Source organism: Neolamprologus brichardi, chromosome 14 (genome assembly GCF_056152115.1).
Source record: "Neolamprologus brichardi isolate AB-2024 chromosome 14, ASM5615211v1, whole genome shotgun sequence".
Lineage (NCBI taxonomy): Eukaryota > Metazoa > Chordata > Actinopteri > Cichliformes > Cichlidae > Neolamprologus > Neolamprologus brichardi.
In genome coordinates, this window is record NC_142117.1 from 27,368,428 (window position 1) to 27,387,158 (window position 18,731).

At 37.0% G+C, this 18,731-nt stretch overlaps 1 protein-coding gene across 5 annotated transcripts in view; it reads left to right on the forward strand.

The window, feature by feature from the left end:
• The window catches only part of ncam1b (neural cell adhesion molecule 1b), a 74,077-nt gene that overhangs the window by 24,377 nt on the left and 30,969 nt on the right, over positions 1-18,731 (forward strand). For all 5 annotated transcript variants that reach the window (XM_087851054.1, XM_087851056.1, XM_087851055.1 and 2 more), the window contains exons 2-7: positions 9,462-9,536; positions 10,172-10,381; positions 11,446-11,589; positions 12,626-12,763; positions 13,125-13,242; positions 16,017-16,177. In XM_087851054.1, the coding sequence (XP_087707180.1) occupies positions 9,462-9,536; positions 10,172-10,381; positions 11,446-11,589; positions 12,626-12,763; positions 13,125-13,242; positions 16,017-16,177 (846 nt within the window). The remainder of the gene's footprint in view (positions 1-9,461; positions 9,537-10,171; positions 10,382-11,445; positions 11,590-12,625; positions 12,764-13,124; positions 13,243-16,016; positions 16,178-18,731) is intronic.

Below are 18,731 nucleotides of genomic sequence, written 5' to 3' on the forward strand. Positions count from 1 at the left end.
AGTGAAGCAGCGGCTTGCACTCAAGGAACCATACCAGCTATCAGCGTCCCACAGTCCTGACTTCAAAATCCCATCCAGAACTCCATCTTATCTGGAGGAATGTAAGCCTTCTCTCTAAAATGAGTGCTGCACTCAATTTTTTTTCCTGTGACAGACACAGCACAGGAGTCCTGCTGCTTGACCTGCACAAAACAGCCATGTATGAAAAAAGCTCCATCCCTCTTCCTGCCAGGAAGGCTGTGGGCATGATATTCTGTACAAACAATAACTCATCATGGTAAAATTTGCAAAAACAAAGCAGTTAAAATAAAATAAAATGTCTTGCAAAATGTACAAAATGATGTATTGGCTATTTGAACATGCCTTTCCAATAAATATTTTTTTTAATTAAAAGTTAAATTATTTTGGTGTTTAAGGCTTAGACTGTTCATTTCAAACTGGAATCCCAGTGCTACATTTTCTGAGATTAAATGTTTCCCATCCCCCTTTTTTTTTGTAATTAGATGGTTTTCTTGATACCAGTATGAATTAGGAATCAAAATGCGTTCGGAATTTTTGAGTCTGTGTCTGCTGCATTGTGAAACCGACCAATTCTCAAGTCAAATGTTGAAATGCATATATTATTGTCATTTCAAATGGCTCGCTAGCTGTAATTTGTGCATTGTAATAAATAAATCTGGTTATGGTTTGCTCAAGTGACAAATGCGTTAGTTGAGTTTTGTACTTGTAATAACAAATCAACACCACAAATTGGCCTAAGTTTGTAAATTATTGGCAGCTTTTGTAGCTTGTTGGCATGGGACAAATCATCACTGAACACGGATGAGTCAGCCGCTTTCAATATATTATAAACACACTGGCACCATTACTGAGCAAGAGGCTCTTGATTTCTGGAGACAGTTGAATTATAGAATCATTTGCTTTCCGGTTATTTAGAAGCTGCCAATTAAATGCTCTTTGACAGTGAAGCAGTGGCGCACACATTCTTATTTGTGTGTCCCTGCTGAAAAGCCAAATATGAATAATATAAATTTTAGTAATGTATTATGAGCTTCCTTGCCCTCATGGCAAGTACACCATTTATTTGAAGGACACGTTCAATCTTTTGTTTGGTTTAGACCACAGATAGCGAGCTGATGTTTATTACTGTGACTGTTGGTTTGGCAGGCTTAAATTTTAAGTGTTTGAATGTGTGTGCATTTTTTACGCTGGCAGAATAGATGATGAGCATAATCCCACATGGCAAGTGAGGCGAGTCACGGCTTGGGTCGAGGCTTACTACAACATCCGACAGCCTAGGCTTCAGCACCCGGAGTGTTCTAAGATAACTACAGAGGCCAGAAGAAAAAGGCCAAACTCTGCATAATTTTTTTTTATCCATATAGTGTACTTGCCCTTCACATCTTACCAGCTACTTCCAAAATAACAGTGTGTTCCTCTGGGAAATGTAGATTTAAGATACAAGCCATGCTAGAAAAGATAGGTTTAAGCTACACGAGGCTATTAAAGGTCCTCCAGCTGCAGCCACTGATTGCTGTAACCCAGGGACATCAATGTACATAATTTTCATTCATGAAATCTTACCCTTCCATTACTGTCGTTACATACAAACGCTTGTACACACGTGCGAGCACATGTGCATGAAATTGTGCATGTGCTGTAGTATAATACCCTATGGCTATTCTGAAGAAATGGCAAACATGATCCTTAAATAGAAACTCGTACACAGAAATGATAGCAGAGTTTCAAGAAGGATTTTTGCTGCCATTTCTGGTCCCCAAACCACAGCTGTATTCAGATAGATGGCAAAACATGTTTTGCATTTTCCAGCATCATGCTGTGATCTGCATTGGGAAGCAGCAAATAAATAAACTATGTAACTGATGATATCTTACCAATAATAATTTTGTTTTTATACATGTTAGTATGAATTTAATGAGATTTCTCCAAGACTAAAACACCACTGTGTGGTTGATGACCTACAGAGTAATGAATTATTGACACTGCAAGCTGTCTCCTATAGTCATAATCAGCCTGCATCCAAATATGACATTGCCCAGAGCTACAGAAAATGTTACATCACAAATGAACTGCTAATGCCAGGAGCATAGTTATTGTTTGGATGCAGAAGAAACAGACAAACATTGCTAGTGTTTTCGTGATGTAATTTGTTGTTATTTCATTTAAGTAAGACTTTAATTTGCAGCTTAGATTTTGGGTGAGACAAGCAATCTTAAACCAGTTGTTGGCAGTTGATTTTTAAATTCCAGCCATATTTTGTTTTAGTCAACAACAGTTATTATTTACAGTAATTATCTATTTTTTATTTTTTATTTTATCACAGTTTGTCTGTTTCTTGAGTCAGATTGCAAATTGAATTTTCTTTGAATACTTCCTGACAACCTTGCATTGTAACTTTGTGTTCCTGGGTTGTTTATTGCATCATAGGCGGACACGTTCAGGTTGATTTGGATGAGGCACTCCCCAGTGGGACGTTTTTGTGTTCATTTTATGTAAAAGCAATTGAATGCCAAGTTGAACTGCAGGGAAATTACATGTTTCTTCAGAACTAGGTCATTCTTTTCTACTTGAATTGTTTATTTCTCTGTAGGTCTCTCATCCAGTCTATTGCTGGGTGCCTTAACGGCTAGGAAACATAGCACAAGTTTGTGTATGGTACTGCTATATGAACGCAAGTTTTATGAGCCTAAGGTAAGGTTTGGCAATTAGTAGTACATAGCACCTTCTGGTACTCTTTAGACCATCTTCTGCTATCCTCGTTTTTAGCTAATTGTTCCAGCGTCAGTATTCAAGAGCCATACTTTCCCTGTAAATTGTTAAAGTTTAATTCTTATTGTTTGTGTTTTATGATAAGGTGTTTACAGTTAAAATAGTGCAACTCAATGCGATCAAGCTCAAATATCTATGATAAGTAATAGTAAGGAAGGAATGGATGTAAAAAGTTACATTGCATTTACATTCTTTGATTTTGTGCATTAAATTTTGTTTTGAAACTTTACAAACATTTGTTGTTCCTTTGGGGTAAAAAATTTAGTTTTGTTTTTGGATGCTTTATTATGGCTTTGTTTGAACAGAGGCTGTGCAGAGAGAATGAAGATTTTGAAAGATATTGGGGCCTTAACACACAACACAAACAGGACGTCATTTATATGTCTCTGTTGAATCTATATGTAGAGCCTTCAACATAGTTATGGTATTGGCTGCATTTGTTCTTGAGCATGGTGTGCCTGTATTGGTCTCCAATTTTGCTGTAAAACACTAGTTGGAGGTAGGGTTTCTTTCTTTGAATTGGTCTGTTCTCTTCCAGTCAGTTTGACAAGTGGCTGCAGGACAGTAGAAAATGGGACAGTAACAGTCATTAGCGGCTTCCGTTGAGACGAAGTTATATTTATTGGCAGATGCATATGAGGTTAGGGCTGTGCGATATGATCAAAATCTCATATCCCGATATAAGACATCTATCATCCGATTACGATATAAATCACAAAAATTTAACATTTTCTGTAAATTCTGTGAATCTCGGGCAGCTCAACTTGCGTGAAGTTTTTCCAGCTGGGCGTCGTGTACTTGGAGTCGAGTGTTTTAACCGATGCATGAAACTATACATCTTTAGACATATGAAAGTTGGGTAATCAGCTCAGTGTTCGGCTTTTCCTCTATCATGCTTAGACTGGGTGCGGCGAAGTCACATGACAACACATGTGGTGGTATGATTTAAAAGGTACCATATATACTGGGAGGCATACTAACATAATTTAAAACAATCAAATGTAATAACCAACATCTGCAAGATCACATTGATTAGAGGTGAATACCGGTTTTGCTTTATTTTCAGTTAATTGCCGAGATGTACTGGCAGTTACCTGGTAGCAACATTAGCCATCTGTTATCATTAGCTGTTAGTTATCATTAAGGTATCTGCTAGCATCTGTGGCCGATAATAAAATGACAGTAATGTGTGAGCTTGGAAGCAAACTTGGCAGCCCTAATAGTCTGTAACATTGAAAGACGGTGTTAATTTAACAGGACACACACAATTATGTGTAAAAAGTGTTATGTTTCCCTTGAAACTGAGAAAAATCTACTAGCAAGTAGACAACACCAGTGGCAGTCTATTTTACCAAAGTCACAAGAAACACAACCTAAAATCTATCCATCCATCCATCCATCCATCTATCCATCTATAGCCTCCAGTAGAGGATCCATGTGGACAGTCTCTACTGTAGGAGATTGATAGAGATCTATCTATCAAATCTGTGCTATGAAGTATTTTCCTGGTAATTGGTATTTCTAGTATGAAAACAACCTGTAATACAGTACATAGAGAGAAGTTTCATCATCTGAAGGCTGTGACTGTTCAAAAAATAGTCTATCCAGCAGTTGAGTCATTTCAGTCTGGACCGTTTAGATTAGGTAGATTAACCAACTGGTATACCATAACTGCTACTTTTGGAAATATGCTACAAGTAATGCTATAAATACTCTTAAGGTAGGGAATTAAGAAATATTACAGTTATTGGTAAACCGTGCTTGAAATGTATGCTACAGGCAAAAATAATTTTCCTGCTTACTCTTATCTACAGTTCTACTCCTTTAAGTTCTTTGATGCGGTGATCCAGTCTAAGCTTACTTCAATTGTTCACTCGGGATTCAGACAGTGTTTCCTGTTAATTACCAATAGTGTGGCCGCTCACTAATGTAATTTGTGCCACCATAGTTTCATAATGAAACAGAAAATATTTACACTCTTTTCATATTAATATGAAAAGCATATTTCATTCCCTGTAAGCTATTTATTGCAGCCAAGAGCTTGCATTCAAAAATATTTGCAATATTTGTTTTCCTATACAATCTGATTGTGTGGGAAATGTATGCATATTAAATTTCTAGACCACAAATTTGCTTCTCTTCAATTTTGCCACCCTCTGCTTTGAAAGAGTTTTTGCCCTTTAACAAGACGAACTACAGTAGCTTGTTAGCCTCACTAATGTATGAAAAGTGAGCTGCTCGTTGGAGAGCAATTACCCTGTCTTCATAACTCTCAGCGAAGAAGAGCAATGGTTCTGCCTTCAATCTGAGAGAACCAATTAGTGCTTGGCCTACAGAACAATTCCATTTGGAAAACTCTCAGATGGTGCAGGTGTGTTGCTACTGTATTCGAATACCCTACAGAACAAGGAAAAACAACATTTGTTGAATGGAAGGGAAGAGGATATGGGATCATGTGATAAAATTTCCCTTTGGGACTTGAATGTCAGCCTGCTCGGAGGATATGAAAGTGGTTTTGCATTGTTGATTTTAATAGGAAAAGCAGCATTGTGAAGTATACTGACAGGCTTTAGAGTTGGGCTCACTGCTTTCTGACTTCGTGACAATAATTCAACCCATACAGTTGGGAGAGTTAGATGAAAAGTATAGGTAATTTCTGTCACTACTCACCAAGTTTCTTTCTATTAGTTTAACAGTTATCATTACTTAGCAGTAGAGCAGGGCGATATGACCAAAAATATTTATCACGTTATTGCGATAACGATATAACTGACGATATAATTGACACTAGACAATGCTTTACAACTCCACAACTTTATTAGTGCAAAAAACCCCATCAATGTATTTTCACTTAGTTAAAGTTATAGTTATATAAAAGTTATATAAAAAGTTATATAAAAATGTAACAGTGCAAATTCCTTGCTGACAGTTTAACCAAAAGGCATTTCCAGTGGAAACTGGCCGACATATCCTCAGCATAACCTTGTATAATATCCACAAAACTTAAAAAGAGGTTACACACACAATACGGTAATATTAGGTAATACAGTACGTATCACTCCGTGAGGCGCCTGCCTAATATAGCCGTAATGCTCCGACAATCCATCAAGCGGTGCGGCTTCGTAGCTTAGCAAAGTCGTACTAAAACATTTGACAGATTTTCGAGCGCCATGTACAACATAAAATCGTTTCGAGGTCAGTAAACACAACTGGGATGGCACATGGGATTATAAGGGGCACTGTCGATTTTCAGAAAAATCAAAGGATTGATTTTAAGTGTACCGTATTTTCCAAACAACACGGTAATAACGACGGCCCGCTAGCATGCGCTACCAAAAATAGTGCATTGTTGTGTATCTGACGGACGAAAGCTAAACTAGTTCCACACCACTGAAGTTGCAGCATTTTTACAAACCAATTCTGGTTCATCTGTTTCATTTAACGATCCACTTTCGCTCTTCTCATTCTGCGTCGCCGCCATGTGCGTATGAAAGTAAAGGCCCTGCGCATGCGCGTTTTACCCATATTCTATCGCGATATTTCATTTTCCTATCGTTGCCCAAAATTACACTGGTATTATCGTGAACGGTATGATATAGCCCAGCCCTACTTAGCAGGTTTACAGAGAATAGATTGGTACAATTAGTCTACAAACCTTGATTTTGGTGATGAGATGATAATTTTTTCAGGCTTTTACAAGGCATCTGTTTTGTCTTTTGTTTGTCTTCAAACACTGCAGTGGTGAGCATTTAGTGTGTTATCAGTCATCCTGCAGCCTTTGCATTTCTATTTTATATTAGAGTACACTGTATATTCTGAGTTGATTGTTTTTTTACTGTGCCACTTTTAACGCTCCCCCGAGCAAATTCTCAAAGTTGTCATACTGTTAAAATTTCAGGGGCAAGTAAATGCACAGAGAACATTGCCATTTTACTCAGTGTGCTTAGTGCTAGATGCTAATGATGTTAGTTACTGTGACATTCCTGCTTTGTAATGTAAAATCACCAGCTGCCCCACATCCTACCCCTCTGCATAATGGCCACTTCACCTTCCTAATCCTAATAGTAGATCTTTTCTCCTCTTATCTAAGGGAGCTTATTCCATTCGACCTTTGCTGGACCATTTTATGTATTAAGCTTCCTATAATGGACTTATCACATTAGTCAATTTAAAAACATTTTCCGCAGCCAAATTTTGGTATAATTATTATATTTTACATTTCCTTATCCCTTCGTTTCATTATAGTTTCAGCCATTTTTATGTCATGGATGAATGCATGGATGTTTTTGCCTATGTTGTTTTGTCTGGGTTGAAAACTATTGTTTACGCAAAACCGTTTTAGACACTGACTGTGATAATGGGCTGTACAAATAAACTTATCTTGACTTTAATAATTATCACTGGCATGCCTCCTCTGCAAATTAGTTGCCTGTTTGTTTGACTAAATAAATAAATACAAACTGTTCTCATTCGTTAGTCCAATTAAAACTAAATTCATAAACCCTTTCCATAAAATTAGCATGACATTATTTTTATTAGACACTTGTATTTAAAAAGAATGACAAGAGTGTTGATATCAGGATTTTATGTTCCATCAGTTTGAATATAAAATCCTTCTGATAAAAGTGAAATGACAGGCACATTTAAAAATACAACTGTAAGACAACTGAATAACTGTCTTTTCATTAATACGACACAGTACCAGTCACTAAAAAAAAATATAGCAAACATTTTATTTTCAGCTTCATATCAGTAATTGCATCGGTTTTAAGTTTGGGTAAAGAGCCGAAAGGATTTATAGATCAACAGTTAATCTATTAAGCAAATATATCCAGAATTTCTGGTATCATCCTCTCAAACAAAACAAAAATATACACACATATGTTAGCTTAGCTTAGCATTGGAGTAGTTGCTTATATTTCACATATTTATTTACAGTTTATTGGGCAAGCTTAAAGAAAGGAATTGTGCAGATTTGTAAAAAAAAGAATAGAATCTAATTTAAAGTATTGTTAAATATCTGCATTCTGATTATTTAATTTCAAACTACAGCCTTCTTAGAAATTTATATATTTAAATATTTATCTATCTTTCTGTGACTATATGTAGTTTTATATATATATATGTATGTATGTACGTACGTATGTATGTATGTATGTATGTATGTGTGTGTGTGTGTGTGTGTGTGTGTGTGTGTGTGTGTGTGTGTGTGTGTGTGTGTGTGTGTGTGTGTGTGTGTGTGTGTAGGTGAATCTGATAAGCTACATGTTTGTAATATTTAAGGAGTTCTTCCTTCTGTATTTGGTGACTCAAACAGAATTCTGTTGCAGATACAACGGTCGTTTGGTGAATATCACATTTGAGCGTGAGAAAATTGAACATAATACAACAATATTGTTGGGTTTTGTTTAATCTCTTTAACCTTGAACTGTACTTTATATTTAAGGGGATGTGTCACTTTTGTGGGAAGACCTGAAACAAATTGGCTAAAATAAAATCAGTTATTACCTGTTTGCTCCACAAACAATAAAAACAATAAAAAGTCGACAATATAGAAATGATTCTGCCAGCTCCAGACATCTTTTTTTTTTTTAACTGACTGTGCTATTTTCCCGTGTCAATCGATGCCCCTATGGAGACCTTCTTGCCTTGACCTTTAGTTTGGTACACAGCCACACAGTCTTGCTCATGCATGATATAGAGTGGGATTTCAGGTCAATCTCGACACCGTTCTTAATCATCCACTGGAACCCTGAGTGCCCCCTTGGGAGGTTCTGCAGGAAGCAAGTCACACTTTGTTCTAATTAAGTACAAAATGTTTCAGGGCATCATTCTCTTTGTCAGATAATACAAATCTCTTTTTCATCCAATCTTTGATGAAGTGCAGGCTATCACTGAGAGACATTACATTCATCTTGCCAGACGATGTCATTTCTAAAAATTAAATAGTCTTTTAAAAATAATTCATCTCAAGGTACACTGGGAGCACAGCACTGGGTCCAGCTGCTGAATTTTAGCGGAATATTTGCATTGCTGCGTTGATGTTATTTCTCTTGATAGGACAGGAGGACTGTAGGCAACCGAGGAAAAGGAAATGTCCATTTTTTTGGTGACATGTCTGCTAGGGCCAAAACTGGCATTGTTGTTGTTTTCTGAATGTGCACGTTGATTGATTTTATTGTTTGTACTGCATTTTAAGTTTCGGTAAAAAAAATATGGACGAATGTACAAAGATAATATCAGGTTTATGTGGCAGAAAACTGAAGCATATTCCTTAAAGTGCAGTAAAGTGTAGATAGATGCTGGCTCCAGCAAGTCTTTGGATCCTTTCCAGTAGAAATTAAAAGTGCTATTGAAGGTACACTCTCGGTTCTGGAGGAAATAAGATATACACTCAAGTGCTGCTCTTAACATGAGCAAATCGAAGACCTTAAAATATATTTTTAAAGAACCCCACAGTCGTATTTCTGATTGCCTGAAGGTGATTGCTTCTGCCTTTGCATATAGATGGAACACATTGATATGCAGACATTTGCGCATCTAATTAGCTTGTTTCCTGTTTTAATAATTGTTCCATCTCAGTGTTGAAACATTGTTAAGCATTCTTAATCAGCGCTTCACTTAGTGGGTTGATTCTAATTTTGTATTGTATGTTTGTTTTTCTGTTGCAGTTTCATTGGAAGTACAGATCACACCAACCCACGGTGAGATTAGTCTTGGAGAGTCCAAATTCTTTGTGTGTGAAGGTAAGTCTATCAAAATGTTCCAAGTGTGTGTGTATATATATATATATATATATACTTTTTTTTTTTAACTGCACCTTAACTGTTCACCCACTTTTTAGACTGTTTTGCAAAAAATGTGTATGTGTATGTATGTGGTTAAACTAGACAAAACATAGCAGAGGTCTGTGTTTCTGTTGGAATCAGTTCATATTTATCCATGTGTTAGGTGTATGGATAAATATGCATGGATGTTTGTGGTACAAATACACAGTATTGCTTGATCAGCCACACTTCCTCTTCTGCAGGATTAAAGTGGACAACTACACCCCCTTCATATTTTATGTTAAGTGGTTTTCCGGTTACTTGAATGTGTATCATACATTCATCAATCAGTCATCAATGAATGATGAGACTAAGTGTCCTTTTGTTTTTGGTTTGTTTGTTTAGCATCAAACCTTGAAAACATATCACATTTTCTGATGTCTTAGTTACTAGACACAGCTAAAATGCATAAAGCACACGCTTCATTCCTTGCAGGAGCACGAACCACCTACAATGTACAGTCTGTGGGCAGTGGCTGACTGCTCTGATTTGAAATGTGTTACCCTATAGACACCTGTTTCTTATGTACTGCTCTGTTCTGTCTGTTGTCTTAGTTGTAGGCGTTGCCAAGCACATAGACTGGTTTGGACCAAGCGGGGACAGGATAGAGCCGAACAGACAAGACACAACAGTAACCCGTAACGATGAGTCATCTTCCACCCTCACGCTGTATAAAGCCGGGACGGAAAGTGCTGGGACATACAAGTGTGTCGCTATCAATGGAGACCAGCAAGCGGAGTCGACAGTCAAAGTGAAGATCTTCCGTAAGTCCCCCCCCACCCCCCCACCCCCACCCCACAGTATACGGTACACACTCCAAATTACTGAGTGGTGTGAACACAGAAGAAAAAGAATCCTGCTCATTGAACTCATAGTATTTTATTGACTGCTCAAGGGCAACACATTATTCTTTCTTTTCAAGTGAGGATGGATTTTTCATCAGTTCAATAAACGGTCGGAAGACCATTAGAAGGCTGCTTAATGATCCTGTCTGTTGTGCAGTTCTTGTGAGTAATGGATTTTATTTTCCATGAATGCCAAGCATCAGCAATTGTCCGTCAGAGATGAAATTATTTTCCAAACAGAACTTTTCTGTTATTTCGGGGCCTGTTTCAGGATGTTATTAGAAGTGGTCACCCATATTAACAGCGATGCACAATGTTGTGCAAAGAAGTGTACAAAACATCACAACTTCCTGTGAATGAACATTTGTACAGTACCAGCAGCAGTTTGCATAGTTAGTTCAGTGCTACAGCTTGCAAGCCATATAAGAGATAACTTATAACTGCTTTTGCACAATGAAGACGGCCAGTTTAACAGGAGCAGACTTTACATTTAAACTTTTACTGACCATTTCAAGAAATGAGCTGCGCATTACAGCTAAATGGCTTCATATGTTAAGCCTTGATGAGATAGCTCTATAGCTTTCCAGTTCGGAATCCAATTCTGTCACTTGTGTCCTGCTGAAGTCTGTCAGGTAGCAGTTCTGCTTCTTTCTAAAAAGCTTCCAGCAAATTCCATTAACCAGTCAATTTTAGAAATGGCTTGGCTAGATATTGCTTCAGTTCTGGTAACTTGAGCCAGGGGAGCTTGTTTAGGGTGATAATAAAATGAATGAGATTTTTGGTAAAAAAAAAATGTTAAGCATTCCTTCAGTTTGATCATTTTCAGTTGTGATTTATTAACATAGACAGCACTACTTTTAAAGATAGTGTTTCACTAAAACATAGTGCCATAGCAGGGCAATCATAGAGAGTGAAAGAGCTTTAATGAACCTCGTTATGTCACTGAGTGAAAAATGTGCTTGTTTTTTTTTTTTTTATTCCAGAAAAAATCACCTTTCAAAACGCACCGTCACCCCAAGAGTTTACTGAAGGAGACAATGCCAACATTGTTTGTGATGTTGTTAGTTCACCTCCACCCACTGTCCTCTGGAAATATAAAGGAGCGAAAATACAGATGGAAAAAGATGGTAAGTTTATGAGCAATGCAGAATTTATATTTCAGTTTGTTTTCAGTTGATTATAACACAGAACAACTAGGTGAACACATTTCAGAATTAATGAGGAGGGAATAAGATGATTTCAGCCATACTGACCATTACTTCTCAGGATGTTATAGCTTGCTTTTTTTATTGTTTATTTTGTTTGTTAGCCACGAGATTATGTTGATGGCTGCAGTTTGGTGAATCAAAATGTGAGATGACCGCAACATTATCAAGATGTAACTCAGTGATATTGTAGTGTTGCACTTATGTTAACAGCCAAAATAAAACAAAAACAGATTATAAGGCAAAATGGAAACTGTAGTAAAAATGCACTACATAAACAAAAACACACAGCCAACGAAATATTTAATAATATACATATATATGCATACACAGATCCTGGTGTTTGAGTCATAAAATGACTCATCCGCTGCTTTTGTTGCCATTCTTCTCCGAGATTTACCCTGTGCTTTGAAAGGGAAAATTAATTTGATTTTGAATTTGAAAATACAATTGACTCTCTGTTATTCACCCTTGACACTGAGCAGTATAATAATGTGTACAGCAGTGTTATTGCTCACTGAAAAATAATAACATGCGCTTATGTGTGGGTTGCAGTAGTATTTTTGATCATTATGTGACTACATTTATTTGGTTCACATTTTATCCCAGACTGAAGGAGTTCATGTGGGCTTTGCTTAGATTCTCTTCTGTTTTTCTGGAGCTCGTAAAATGATTGTTGGATTTATGGCCTCAAATTTGATAGTTAAGGTAATATCAAATGAGCAATAAAATGACATTCCAGTTTTTGTCACCAAACATTTCAGTGACTAAGATGTTATTGTTAAAATGTTTAAGTTAAACAAAGTCTTTATAGCTTGGTTGATTCAGATAGGAGTTTTCTTTTTTGATGCCTTACTCACTTCTTTGCTAACAGCTGTTTATCATGTAGCATTTACTGCTGTTATTAACTTGCCAAATATGCACACCTGAAGATGTATTATCTTTTGCTTCCTTCCAGTTCGGTTTAAAGTACTGAACAACAATCACCTTCAAATCCGTGGTATAAAGAAGACGGATGAGGGCTTGTATACCTGCGAGGGTCGCCTGATGGCGCGCGGCGAGATTGATCTGCGTGTCATCAAGGTCGTTGTGAATGGTTAGCGACCCTCTCTTCCCCTCACGCTTTTTCCTCTTCCTTTTTGTTCTTGTCTGAATATTTTGTGTGTGGCAGGTGTCCCGTGATGCTTAAATAAGCTGTAGATCCTTAGAGGCGACCAGGCTCAACATCAATGTGGAAACAGTTGCCCAGAGCAACCGTGTATCAAAGATGTTTCATGCTAATGAAGTCTGTTTCCTGTAACTTCTGAGCCTAGCAAATGAGTGTGTCTAAAATAAGTATTTTGAATTTGTCACTGCTTCTGTTTCTGGTTTTCCTCTCACTTGCTGTCTTTATATCTAGAGCTATACTATATTCTGCATATGTGTCTGCCTATTTTATTTTTCCCTTTGTACCTTAGTGCTCCCGACAATCAGGATATGGCAGTCAGAGGTAAATGCTACAGCAGACGTTTTGCAGCCGGCCATCCTGACTTGTGCTGTTGATGGTTATCCTGAACCCATGGTGACCTGGACAAGGTAAACCTAATAATAAAATATCTTCGGTTGCATATCCTCTAAGTACAGTAAATACCTTTTTGTTATTATTATTGTTGTTTTTTGGCATTTGCATCTTTGTACATTGATGTGATTTATACTCGTAGATCACTTTTTGCCTTCAGAGCTCAGTTTTGGTCCATACTGACATGATGGGGTCACACAGTTGCTGCAAATTGTGTCAGCTGTACATTTATGATGTGAATCTCTCATTCCATCACATCCTGAACGTGTTCTGTTGAATTAAATTCTAGAGGACATTTTGGCACAATGAACTCATTGTCATTTTCAAAAAACCCAAAAACAACAATTTGAGCTTTGTGACATGGTGTTATTCTGTAGGAAGCAGACATTAGAGGTTGGGTACACTGTGGTCATAAAGGGATGGACATTGTCAGCTATTCAGGTAGTTTGAGGTTTTTAAACAATACTCATCTGGTACTAAGCAGCCAAGTAAATATTACCCACATCTATTAGATCATCACCATCAGCCTAAACATTTCAGGAAGGATTCACGTTTTGTGTTGTTTACATCAATTTGTGGCTCTACCATCTTAATGCTGAAGCAATAAATAAGGCTCATCAGACCAATCGACATTTTGGCAATCTTCTATTCTAGTTTCCTGTTCTTAGCAGGCTGGAATGACACCCGGTGCGGCCTTCTGCTGCTGTGGCTCATCACTTGCTGCATTTATTGCCTGTGTCTTTTTAATTGGATTACTCTTACTTTTCTGTCAGCTTGAAGCAGTCCGACCATTCTTCTCTGGCGTCAACAAGGCACTTTCACCCAACAAACTCCCACTCACTGGATATTTCCTTTTTTTCGGAGCATTGTTTGTAAACCCTAGAGTTGGTTGTGGGGGAAAATCCCAGATCAGCAGTTTCTGAAATAGTCACACCAGCCTGGTTAATACCAACAACTATGCCACATTTGGAGTCACTTAAATCACCTTTCTTCACCATTCTGAGTTCAGTTTAAGCTGCAGCAGGTCATCTTGTTGAAGTCTGTATGCTTAAATGTAGTGCGCTGGAGCCAAGTGATTGACTATTTGGATAGTTGTACTAATGAACAGTTGAACAGATGTACCTAACAAAGTGGCAGGCAAGTGTAGGATGACTTGTAAAGATCACTTATTTTCTTAAGTTAGTTAGTTAGTTAATTTAAACCCTGTTAAAGTTTAAACAAATCAGTTAATCAAGTTTAATTTTATATAACTGCCGAACTTACCTAATAGCATAAGCAGCTACATCAGATTTTTGAGCTAAATGCTGACAAATGTCCACATCGGCACCCTTGGATGCTGTGCTAACATCAGCTAATAAACATTAAACAAAAAGCAAAGTTGATAATTATGGAAGTGTCATCAGTTTTACATGTAGCAAGTTATTACGGTTAATTCTGGGGGGTTACATACGTAAAAAAAACTTCTATGGTAATTCTTTTAATAATTATTGACGCATTTCATTCTGAACAAAAGTACATTTTTAACAGCAATCAAATACATATTTCTGTCTGAACTGCAGTGAATTCGGGAATAACCAACTGCCAGACCAACATTTCAATTCATAGAACCGTTTCGTTAAAATCGCGGGTGTCGGCTCTGTAAAGGCAATTGTTGTAAACACCACAAATGACTTGCACGTGGCGTCAGGAGAGACAAAAGCTGGCAGCAACAGACTAATGAGGCAGGGCTAATCAAAAATAATGAGCTGCATAGTTTGTATGTGTACTGACCAAATATCAGCTTGTATCATCTTGAAAATAAGTGAACATATTTTTTTTCTTTTTGACATTTTTTTCCATTGGTCTTTTTGAACAAAAATGACTAATTTCCAGTATAATTTGTATAATGCGTTAGAAGTGGCAAGTGCACACTTTTCAACCCTTCCCCTATCACTAACCTGTAGTTCGAATAGCCCACTAAATATAGGCTGCTGGGTGCCTTGCTTTCAGAGAAAAGCTATATGATAATGCTTTATTGGATTGAGTTTCCCATCCAGTACTTGTCTATATAAAGACTTTAGCATGCAGTTATCTGAATAGTCAAACCCAGTGTCCATGAAAATATCTATACAGTAATGTAACAGGAATGCTACTGGCTCTGTGCACTACCTCAGTCCAGCCTACAGGTCAAAGTAACTATTATGTGCATGCAGGGCACTCTAGGTTATTTGGGATACTCTACTAACTGATTTATTCATTGCAGTAGGATACTTAATCACAGGATATCAAAGGAGCATGTAAACAGTGAAACATGAAGACTAGCATGACAACAATAGCCACATTATTCTGTGCCTATCAGTGGCTCTGAATGGAGCCATTGATAGGCTTCTGCTTTGTTAAACTGTTCTTGTTCATCTGTTAACACGGCACAAAACTTAGATCCAGGGTCACAAAGAGCAGACAATTCAAGAGCCAAAAGTTGGCCTTTTTTTAATAATTTATACTCGGAATAAAAATAAATGAGATGTTTTTGTAGAATTGAATGTAAACAACAAATGTCAAAAGGAGTGCCAAAGAATGCCAAAGAATATTATGGTTTTTTAACATTGTAATTTCACTTTGTAATTTGGTGATCATGAAACTACTATTGGTCTGTCTATAGATGTACATAACTAGATTTTTTTTAGATGGACGGATGATGAAATTTGAAATTCTGGTAAAAGTAAATCTCTGAAAATTTTGCAGCTGAAGAAGAGTGCTCAAATTTGTGTGGATAAATGGATACAGGGTTTAACACTCGCCTTTTCTACAGGAACGAAGTGAACCTCGAGGCAGGAGAGAAGTACAGCTTTAATGAAGATGGCTCAGAAATGACGATAATGGATGTTACCAAACTGGATGAAGGAGAGTACACCTGCATTGCCAAGAACAAGGCTGGAGAAACTGAAAAGGAACTCAGTCTGAAAGTGTTTGGTAAGACAGATTGTTTTGTATATTTACATGAACGAAAGTGGAATTATAAAATGCTCCAAGTGTGTGGGAATGAGGTATATGTGTATGTAGGTGGGAGAAGAACAATAGTACGGTTTTGTGTCTGTTTTCTTAGGCATTCAAAATACGGTGTGTCGGTGTGGGTTGTGATTGTTTCATGTTGGGATGGAGCCTAAGGATTTAGAGAGCAAGCCAAGTGGGATGAGCTCAGCTGAAATCTTTAAACTCCTTTTTTCCCCCTTTGTTTTTGCCCACTAGGTTTTCTTGTCACTTCAAAGTGACCATAATTTAAAGCCCAATTATAGTATCAGTGCCAGTCTTTTGGTACTTTATCAGTGAACTAGCCGAGGGAGTTTATTTTTCAAATCAAGAGAAGTGGCAATAGCTCGATTCTTTAGAGTTAGTAAATGACTGTTGTATGTTGCCATCATTTAAGACATTATTTTGTGAAATATTTCCACAAAGCTCCGGTTTCTTTACTTCCGTTTAGCAAAAGCTACAATCCTGTGTTTTCTGTGGTGGCACAGGATCTTTCTTGGAGGAAGTTGTATGTAGTAACCCCAAAAAGTTGATTAGCGTTTTCAGTGGGAGAACGTCCAGGTAAACAGTCTTCCTCACCTGGATGATCCATCAAAACAATGTATTTAGTAATGTGTCTGGATCAGTTATGAGTATATTTTAGAAAGCCATCGTCAGTGATGCTCCAATACCAAGATTTACCATTTACAATGGGTAAACAAAGAGCAGAGCCTCCATTTTAATCTACTGGACCAAGAATTATGAATGTGTTTCAATGTAGACCATGCCATTCATCTTAAAAAAACAAAAACAAAAAAACAGGTGGGAGACAGAAAAAAGTCATTTTAATTAGCTTGAACTTAAATAACTAGAATTTTTATTAGATGAAGCTGGAATCCAACCCAGTATTTACATCAGAAATTAATTATCTAGTAAATCTAATTATTCAGCCGTAACCTGACGGGGACAAAAGCAGGTGGCAGAAATTGACGACAAACATATGAATCAAACAGATAAGAATTTGTTTACTTGCGGATCGGATATTAGTTAGACACACCAAGTGTGCTTCTGGTGATAAATTTGTCAGTTATGTTCAGACTTTGTACCCTTCAGTATATTTCTTGACAGGATTTAATGACTGCATTTCCACATGTCAACATATTTCAGCGTGAATTGTAATCAGAATACAATCAGTATGTCAGTAGCCTTTAAAATGTTCCTTTAAACTGCATTTAGTTCAGTGTTAAAGTCATTTCAGGCTCATTTTCACTCAAACATTCACATCATCTCTATGACAGACATCTTTTCATCTGTGAGATAGATTACACTATGACAAATGATTGATGAATGATCCGTATATTATGTGTCTAAAGCTTTATACAAATACGGTTTATTTAAAGCATGATTGCTCCAGTAACATACAGTAAATGTTTTAGTGCAGGGGAATTGACTGACAACCTGACAGCTGCCTTAATGTCCACAGAGTCACAGAGTTTGAAAGATGTAACCATAGATTTTACTCTAAGCTGATAATAAATCACTGATTATAAATCTGGTCATTTTACACACAGAAAATAATGAACTGATGAACTGGGATTTAAATATTTGTAAAAAGATAAATGCCCAAAATACTAAGAACAGACTGCAGACCTGTAGTCTGTTCTAGTATGCTCTTTAAAAGTGACTTTAAGAATGAGGAAATGAGATTAAGTGTCAGTCAGCTGGTTCAGATTTAGTGGGAGGGAGAAATTAGAGAGAATCTCAAAGTTTGTGGAAGAAAACTTGTCAGTGAGCAGGTTAGATTCATGGTGTCCGTTACTGGGTCACAGTCGATTTTTTTTTTCTAGAACAGAAAACCCAGCGTTTCCCTCATCTCTTGGTTAACAGGCTCAGTTTTTTCCAAACCCTTCTGGAGTAGATCCCTGGAAGTATTGTGTTAGCCACAAGGAGGACTAGTCAGGTTCTCTATATACTAAGGACAGATGCTTCAGTGCTTAGCTGAAGATACAGTAGACCATCCTTAGTGAAAAGAAATGAGATCATGCTGAAACACTGAGTGTTCACAAAAAACAACCTGCTTGACAAATGGCACAAATCATCACACTGTGATTTCCATCTCATTCATTTCTTGCTAACATGTATAAAGATTTCTTTCAGTTCTTTAAAAAAACGTGTGCACGGGTAAATTTACAACCTCCTTTTGGGAATTGCTGTATTCCCAGCTCTTAGGATTCTCATTCGTCAATTTTATTTAAAGTATGCAGCAATGATAATAAAGGTAAAAATTAAAAGTGGCCCATCTCTTCAATAAGGGAAGAAAATACAGGCTGAAAGCAGGTTATTGATGCAACAATACATCTTTTTATCTTTTATGTTGTTTTAGTGTAACATTAAGAGGAAGTTTCAAATTCCTGTGTATGATCTGTACATATGGTTTTTGACAATGAGGCTGACTTTGACCTGACATTTTTTGGTTTATTTCTTAGAGATAGTGTAGTTTCATCCTAAATTCTCTATC